The 9,782-nt window shown below is 37.1% G+C and overlaps 1 protein-coding gene across 1 annotated transcript; it reads left to right on the forward strand.

Moving 5' to 3' along the window:
* Window positions 1-3,681: 3,681 nt before the first annotated feature.
* LOC114534127 lies at window positions 3,682-7,656 on the forward strand. The gene is made up of 5 exons (XM_028555675.1): window positions 3,682-4,236; window positions 4,694-5,035; window positions 5,109-5,223; window positions 5,556-6,289; window positions 6,592-7,656. The coding sequence occupies exons 1-5, from the start codon at window positions 3,688-3,690 to the stop codon at window positions 7,654-7,656; spliced, it is 2,805 nt and encodes a 934-aa protein (XP_028411476.1). The 5' UTR covers window positions 3,682-3,687.
* The last annotated feature ends 2,126 nt before the right edge of the window (window positions 7,657-9,782 follow it).

Raw genomic sequence — 9,782 nt, forward strand, 5'->3', positions numbered from 1 at the left:
TAGCTCCGCAATAGCGAAGATTTGACGTGAGAAATACTGCTAGAAATTCCTGCCAAGAATTAGCGAATAATGAATTTTGTGATATTGTTGTCATGAACTGAAGATAATTATCATTGGGAACCTAAATAACTGGTCTTTCATACGTCTCTAATAACTGCTCTTTATAACGGTATCCTGTTCTAAGCAACACGTTCTATTTCGACATAACCATTTTCCTTCACATTCATGGCCTCCACGTTTACTTGTCATAGCCTAGCGTTGTAGGAACCTCCTTCAGCACACGAGTCATAATTATTATAAAAAGCACTTCCTCCAGTAGCACTCCCTGATTAAATCTCTCACCTCCCCCCTTCCCTCTCCTCCAAAACAAAGAACCACAACCACGAATCCCCCACCACCACGTTAGACCAAAAAAATATTATTTTAATCTTTATTACTACTTTAAACCCGACATTAAATTGAATTGCATGACATTGTGTGTCAATTGTACTAACATTGAATTTGAATATAACATTTTGATACACGATGCAAAGTGTTGTTACATTCAAGATGAGGCGAGGATTCAGCTGCTGTGCAATAGATCATTTGTTCCACCACAAACTACAGTTACTACACTGGTAGTCAAAAAGAACTGCTCGAAGAAAGTTGCAATGCTGTAAATGAACGTAACTGCAGTTAATTACTACAAAACCACATATGAGTAAATATAATTAGAAAACATCAATATAATTATATATGACCAGCAGGAATCTCAAAAATTTGAGAATCCTCTAAAATTTCCTTTAGATATTCATATTTGCACTGTTGCTTTCTTTTCATGAATTGTGTTTGTTTGAGCAGTTTTTTTACAGCCAGTGTAGAAATTTATATTTGTTTCTCGCAATTTCTCCACAAATGTTTCTCGTGCGTCCACCTTCACCTTCATAGAATAATCGTTGCGAAGACATGCTATTTTCTGGCGTGAAAATGTCAAAAAATCTTCACAGGGCGGGCTTAAAATCTCCATATTTACGCATGATCAACACGAGCGGGCATCAAAGTTAATTATTTACCCTACAGGGAAAATTTCGATTGTAAATGAGGTAATTTGATCGGGCAGTTAAATTATTTTGTAATCAGCGCCACGAAGTTCACCTATTTAAAGTTATTTTTACTCCTCTCGTGAAGTATCGCAAATCCACTCGTTCGTTTTGCGATCCTTTAGAAATCGCGTATAAAAATCGTACGAACTTTCAAATCATAAAGTAATATAATTTTATATAAGTAATATATCAGTTGGTCCCCAGCATCTTAAACCGGAGGTAACTTCGAAACTTTACTTTAATTCGGTTTATTTTCACTCTTGGTTGAAGCTATACAAAAACAAAGTTTCTTCCAATCCAAAATAACATCTAGAATAATAGTAAATTCAAAATAAACAAATGATTTTGGATTTGGACCTTGGGACAAAATATATTCTGCAGGCATATTTTCCTCCGGAAGTAACGGCCGAGTGAGATGCAAATCAGGTCTAAATTTGTGTTTCTGTGGAAGGTCATGCTGCATGCACCAGTGTTTCAAATCTCTCTTCTCCATGCTGTATAGTTGTTGTCAAACGAAGAAAAAGCACGCGAAAGTATTTGAGACGTTTCATGTCGATCGTATCAGAATGTTTATAGTTTAAAGCTAAGAGCCGCTTGAAGCAGAATTAGATACAAAAGCTGAAGGTCAAAGCAAAAGTTAACCGGATATTAAGGCTAGTTTTATTAAATACAGAGCTAGCATGAAGTCTGTAATGACGAAACCACGATGCTATTAAATCGCAGTGACGCCAAAGGCAGATTGCACCGGATTTAACCGTCCATAATCGACGGGAAAAAAAAGTAAACAAGACGCCTACTAGGCGTTATATGATCGCGTCGTTCACAGCGGCGTAGCCAGCCCAGCTATGCAAATTTTGTGTCGTAAATGTTCTTAATAATAAAAATGAACAATATACCGAACTATAGTCGCAAGTTGAAAGCAGGAGAAACACACAACAGCCCATTTCGAAACTGCTTGAAATCCTTTAGTGCAGGCTTACTCTGCTCGGCGTGTGTAGTTAGTTGTATGTGTAATGAGTGTAAAGATAAAGATAGCACTTGCTAGCATTTTGATCGCTTTATTGATTCAACTTTACTGCTTCGAAGTTCGAAGGTGAAACGAAATATGCCCAAAGTGAATACAACACGTGATATAAATAGCAACTTACCTGTGCGCAGGTTCCCGATTAGGGTGATATGGCCCGCAGCTAGCGACGCTGGGGGTCGACCCGAGAGGAAAAAAAAAAAAAAAAACAAACCAAGCCGGTCGACCGAAGAAAAGGAAAACAAAAAAACGCGACGCGATCAAAAAAACAAGACGCCTACTAGGCGTTATGATCGCGTCGTTCACAGCGGCGTAGCCAGCCCAGCTATGCAAATTTTGTGTCATAAATGTTCTTAATAATAAAAGTGAACAATATACCGAACTATAGGCATTCCACACAAGGCTGCATTCCACTTACGCGTTTTTCATACGCACGTACACGCACGTAAAAGTCTGAATCCTTATACATGTTACCTTTGAAAAAACTAAGTGAATAAATCGAAGGAACTTAGTTTTCTGCATATTTTAGTATGCATTAGTTGACCTAGATGTTAAATGATAAAAATTTAAAAGCGTTTAAAATTTTCCGTACGTGTACGTGCGTATAAAAAACGCGTAAGTGGAAAGCAGCCTTAAAGATAAGGATAGCACTTGCTAGCATTTTGATCGCTTTATTGATTCTACTTTACGGCTTCGAGGGTGAAACGAAATATGCCCAAAGTGAATACAACACGTGATATAACTATCAACCTACCTGTGCGCAGGTTCCCGATTAGGGTGATACAGCCTGCAGCTAGCGACGCTGGGGGTCGACCCGAGAGGAAAATAAAAAAAAAACCAAGCCGAAACTATAGATCGCTGTCGCTACGCGACGCGATCAAAAACTGATAAGAGCGAAACCGGTGATTTTCAGTGAAAGAATACGTGGTCGATGATTTAGCAAGTAATTCAGAGATCAAGAATCGGATTCAAGAAAGCTTTAGTCACAGCTGTGTGGAAAAAGGCAAAGTCAAGGCAGTCAAGGTCATTTGGCAAGATGCAAGAAGTGAATCTTGAAATCAGCTGGGTGTTTTAACTCGATCTTCAGCTATGTCGAGGTATATGTATTCTGATTTCATGCTCGATCAATTAACACCATGCAGGTTCACTTAACCGAATAAAGAGTTATCTCTGAATAAAGTTCTCTCTACAGATCTCATTCCTTTTTCTTTTCTTTAATTGTAGGATGCAAAAAGTTTTCACACATACCCTAGCATGTACATTTATAGCGTATTTTATTGTATCTTAGAGCCTGTTTATATGGAGCGAGTTTTTCCGACTAAGCGAGGTTAAAACTGCATAATTATAATGAAGGACTAATCAGGTTAACCTTTTTCAACCTCGTACCCAGGGTAATTTCGCTGTGTTATAGGGAGAGACCGCCCGCTGCGAAATTACCCTGGCGTCGGCTGGTCACGTGAATCCCAGAATCTGGGATTTTTCTCATAAAACCGTTTAGGGTGGGTATGTGCGTAGTATGATTGTCTCTAGAGTAATTTTGACAAAGAGCGAAGAGAAACTGTAATGAAATAACGCGGAAAAATGGAGGAAATAACATGCAATATAGCATTTTTTCTGGTCATAAGATCAAATTACATATCAAATTACAATAGCATGAGCATTTGCATCTTGCAAAGCTTCAAATGTCATTTGCTCGGTATGGCTTTGAGAGAAACACCAAAGAAATTGTATCCAGCGTCCGTTTCTAGTTGTATTGACCCAGCGTCTTGTCGACTTTGTCGTTCTATTGGTGACGCGAGCCATCGCAAAGATATTTTTAAGCCAACAAATCGGGCATTGTTGAAAATCGCCGAACAATTGTATGGCCGCAATATTGCTCCGGATCCAAATCTGCCCCGTCAAGTGTGTAGACCATGTGAGCGCAGACTTAAGAACTGTTTGGAGTTTCAGAAAGTTATTTCAGAAACACAGGAGGTCTTCCTAAAACGTCAGCCGGCTAACACACGAGTTAAACGATGTATTGATGTCTCGCCATCGATTTCCAGGGAGCCAAAATCCCGTTTAAATCCTTCTTTGAGAACCTCTTTGATTTCGTCTTTTGGTACGTCCAGTTCGAATGCTGATATAGAGGTAAATACGCAATTGAATATATATTCTGCTGTGTTAAAATATTTTCTTTTCAGATACATTTAATAAAAAATATCTGCGGGAAATATGCTAAAATATATACGATTTTAATATTCAGTATGCAAATCAGCACATGTATTCTGTAATTTGAGATAATAAATTATATATCCATATGGGCAGGTCTTTTTTGCTATTGTTGGTGGCATTGTTTAATGTTGAGAAAATAAAGGCAAGGTTTTTACGAGTTAATTTTTAATATTTTTTAGTAAAACATACAATATTTTGTGATGAAATAAAATATAAGATTCAATGTAAGATTCAGTTTATGCTGTGACCATGCATACAGTAGTTTTACATAACTTTTACACATTGCCTTTAATTACCCCAAACTCCCCATCATTTTCTGCAGCAATATATCTTTTTATAATTGTTTTAAGATTGCATATTATATTTATTATAGAATGTAACTCCCTTGAAAGAGGTTAATGTATTGGAGATGGCTGAAAGTGAAATGGTGAATGTTGCAAGGAGAGACCCACCATCAGTCTTGCGTAAAAGGACATATGCAGGTTTGTGCCAGGAAAATTGGATGGATGAGGTTGTAAGCGAGCTAACCACCAGATGCCCGACTGTTGCCAAAATCTTATCAACCTTGCTTGATTGTGATATAACTAATCCTGGAAAGAAGCTACCACCTTTATGTTTGGTGTATGCCACCATTATGTTCCTGAGATGTCATGAGTTGAGCAGGATCCAGCGGATAAACACTGTTATTTTGGTCCAAGGAAAAGCAACAACAAATGTATGTCCTGTATAAATTGACTGCAGTGATATAGGTTTGCTCAATATCTCATATATTATATTTCTTCTTTTAGCTTATTGATCGACTTAATAAATATGGGGTATGCCTAAGTTCCTCAAAAAAGTATGTTGTGTATGATGATATCGGAAAGCATTTTTTGGATCATGCTGTTGAGCTGGTAAAATCAGGTAATAAAAAGAAATAATCTGGCATATATATAATATATTATATACCGGTATAATATGTCACACAATAATTGCAATCTGATGGTAATCCTTGTTTCCAGGAGCCAATGTCTAACTGGATTCCCATATTGTGTGGGCTGAGTCAATCATGTCATACTGTCGTCAATTGCTATCCATATAATTATATATTTGCATGTTGACTAGTTTATTCACTCTTCTGATTTAGCTGTTAACAGATCAGATTCTGTATTTTAGAATATAAATAAATTAGATGACCAAATGGCTACTCGGGTAACTAAAACTTAACTAAACTAACTTAATCTTAACCAATGCAGGTATGAAGTTTGTTTATGTCGTTGACAACATTGACTGGGAAGAAAGGGTTCATGATATGAGGGAACATCATCAAAACAAGAGCATTCATGCAGTAGCAACCAGTATGGTGTTCACCAGGATTCCAAGTGATCATTTGCCAGACAATGGCCCACAGATGGATGTCAAGACTTGCAACTTTCGGGAAATTGTTAGGATAAGTGACAGTGAAATGCAAAGTATCCACAGTCGATACCGAATGCTTGTAGCAAGAATTTTGATTGAAAAGTTCCCAAAATTCTCCAATCTGAGATCTTATATATCTGACGAACTTGCTCTAGAACATGAACATTCAGCTGTTACCTCTCAAAGGTCGGAAATCATGACCCTTCCAGTATTAATGAAGGACGAAAAGAAGTATAGTGATTGTGTTGATGTCTTGGACCAACTTGAAGAATGGACACACGAGGTCTATTATGCAAGTGGTTATTGTAAAGTTCCCCAGTCTTCAAAATCTAACACCCCAGTAGAAGTCGCTACAAGACCAGATCAACCAAGAGCACACATACCACCTGTGCCATCAGATGAAGATCCATTGAGTGGCATTAAAATTCCTTGCTTTGGTGATGAATTAACAAGAGTTCGATTTGCTGGAGCACGAGATCTTCGCTCTGGGTGCCATACAGCTAAGCAACGTTTGGATCATTTGTATCCATACCGTATTGTTGGATGGCATACTAAGAGAAGTTTTTTGAAGGTAATGTTAATATATTTTTTATTAAAGCAAACTGGTTTCATGTGCTTCTTCTGACTTGGATAGTAAGTTTCAAATTATTGTAACAGAATATAGTATATACCCCTGGGGATTTCATAAGACTTGTGATTTGCTTAATGCTGATTATAAAATGAATCATTCCAATAAAAATATTAGCAAGGTGTGGGTTTTATTACAACTCCCACTATAGGTTTAAAACATCAGAACTTGTATAAATGAATGTCTGAGAAAATTGAACTTTTTGTTATTAGTCATACATAAAATTTTACACTTACATTTCATAGTCGATCTTCAAAAGACTGTACAAGAACTCGGGCAGAGAGAGTGGTACACTGAGGTATTTCCGGGAGGTGCTAAATAGACGAAATGTGACCATTGATGTTAAACATTTTGAAGACTGCGAGCAACTTTTTATGAGTGTTGGCAATTGCTACCTCATTGAAGCTCTGCTTGCATTCTTTGAGATGGATAATGTTGATGAGTCACCAAAGGAAAATAATCCCCTTCCTCCCAATGACTTGACAGATGAAGAGAAAAAAGCCCACGTACATGCAGTGTTGGACAAGTTCCTTTACCAATTTCTTAATCAAACTATGGAACACAGTGATGATGAAGACATGTCAGGTGATGATGACAATGATGATGACATATCAGATGGTGTATTTAATTACTCCATAAATCTTATCAAGTCATTCATGGTGCTATTAGATTGCAAAGATGCTGTAGCATCAGGGAATGGTGAGCATCTTGCATTAGTTCAGAAACAGATGTTGTTTTACTTCTCATCTGTTTCTGGATATAATTCATATGCAATTGAGATGTTAGTTAATACTATTCAGAATGCTGTATTGCTGTCCCCTGCTGAAGCACATCTGTGCAAATGGGCTGCACTGGCAAATTGGAAGGGTGGAAAAAACAAAAACATTGAGATAGATCTGCTGCAGGAAAACAGAAACAAAGATATCAAAGGACTTATCAGCTTAATGGGAGCAAATAAGACTACGAAAGCAATTGAAAGGGTTAGCAGGGCAGCTGGAGGTGTTCACAAGATTGTTGATGTGTATGAAAGCCAGGCATTGATTAAGGCAAAGGCATCAGCCCACTCCCACAGGTCCTCTATCGAAGATGAAAACAAGATCCTTGCTGATTTAAGGAAGATAAAGCCATTTAAGCAAACACCTGGTAGATCCCATAAATCCTTTGTAGGAATTTCATCCAACCCACTCAATAACTTGGATGAGAAAAAGTTCTGTGAATGGCTGCAGAGACATCAGAAAAACATTTCGGTACACTTTCCTACACAATCACCTGAGGAACGTGAGACTGATGATGAAGAAACCAACCAATAAAAGGGGTTTTAGAAGCCAATAGAAGCTTTCATGTTAGTCACTGAACAGTGGACTGCAGTCAAATAAAATAGGGTGCATGGGGGGGGGGCAGTGTGCCACTTCATGGGAGCTACTGATGATAGGGGCTACTAAATGCATGGGGGTTAGGCTGAAAAGATGAAGAATGATCTAAACCTTGTCAAGTTTGACAAGTAAAATCTATTTATACTATTCTTGTTTTGTTTGCATGGTGACTCAACATAAGTAAATTAGTTTGTAGGTACACCACATATAAGCATTTAATACTGAAAAGCTTTTAGTCCATTAACCCAGGCTTTCATCGGTGCAATATATCATTCATATTGCACTGATGAAGGCCTGGGTTAACAGACCAAAAGCTTTACAGTTTTAAATACTTATGTGGTGTACCTACAAGCTAATTTACCTAAAATCTATTCAAATTAAGTAGAATCTAGTGAAGTGGCAACCTTCTACTGTACAAATAGTATAATTCCCAGTCTAAAATGCATAAACAAGCTTTTTAACTTTGTAACATGCCCATTGCATGGAAGTAATATCTGTACATAACTAATATTTCTATGGTGCACTGATATTTGAAGCTAAACGTTTCATATCTAGGTTGTTTGTAAATAAATTTGCACTTGATAAAAATAGTATTATGTAAATAAATTGTAAATAGTATTGTAAATTTTTTTAATTGAATATTGAATTATGTGAAATATGAACATGACACCACAATATATTTGTACATAATTATGAACTAGTTTGAAAAAGTGTGCAATAACACAGGTGAAAACACCCAAAATTTTTATGGCTAACAAAAAGGATTGAACTTATAAAAGGTTATTATTACAAAAGTTGTTGATAACAGTTTTATGAAAAGTGCAGTATAACTTTGTTCAATCTTGTTTTCATTAACCAAGAACAGTTTTCAATGTTTTCATTAACCAAGAACAGTTTCAAGAAAAGTGTTTCTAGAGTAAAAAAACTATTTCATGCAAGAGCTGCATTCACACTCTAACATACCAACATCACAGCAAAGATGTTTAGGTGTAACAAGTGGGAAATACTTTTTGTCTGTGTCCAATAAAGACAGCAAAACATGCCTAAGGCATTCACCTTTAGTTTTGCAAAAACGTCTGACAGCTTCTTGCATTCCAGGCTTTTTTGCTATATCCCGATTGTTGTAGTACAGCACAGCAGTTGCAGGTTGTCCATCCCTCCCCGCTCTACCAGTTTCCTGGAAGTATGCTTGGATGGTATATGGTGGGGTGATGTGAACAATACATCGTATACCTCTAATATCAATACCCATACCCAGGGCTACTGTGGCAAATATGACTCTAACAGTACTTTGGGAAGAGCACAACTGTTTTAGGATCATATCTTTCATTTCTGTTGTCTGAGGTGAGTGGAATTGGGCAAACAATCTGTTCTCTGGTGTTTGCCTAGATCCTTTCGGGTGATATTGATTAATACCCAAAACAGATTCAAAAATCTTGTATGCAAACCCACACCATCTTAGTGGAATGTATATGATAGTCAAGGGGTAACATATATTTTTCTCCAGCAAGCCTTGTGCCATGGGAGTAAGAATACTTGTGAGAGAATCTATATCAGAACCAACTCTAAAATGTTTCTCATACATTATGTTTCTGCGATCAGGATTGCCAACTACTTCACTGCAGTCCTTTATGTCCAAAGAGTTTTTAATTTCTTCCCTGTCTCTTTTGGTAGCTGTGGCTGTCATGGCCATGACAGGTACATTTGCAAATGTAGCACATAACACTGCTAAGTTGCTATAGTCAACTCTGAAATCTTTACCCCTGTAAATTATGAATATACCTAAGTTTAAAATACTTCTATATTGAAAATTGTAACAAGGGCATTCAACCAGCAGGCCTGACAACTTATTTATAGTGCGACTACCTTTGTGCAACTACCTAATCTTTGTGCACCAATTAACCTTTGAGATCAATCCAGACAGATATAAATTTGATATAAAATGACAAACTATATACATGTGTATACTCACCAATTTAAAATACAGTGAGCTTCATCCACCACAATGGCACAAACGTTTTCTTGGTAGGGGGTTGTGTGCATCAATTTTCTTCCATACGTAC

Source organism: Dendronephthya gigantea, unplaced genomic scaffold (assembly GCF_004324835.1).
Source record: "Dendronephthya gigantea isolate DGI-Jeju-01 unplaced genomic scaffold, DenGig_1.0 000097F, whole genome shotgun sequence".
In the NCBI taxonomy this organism is placed as follows: domain Eukaryota; kingdom Metazoa; phylum Cnidaria; class Anthozoa; order Malacalcyonacea; family Nephtheidae; genus Dendronephthya; species Dendronephthya gigantea.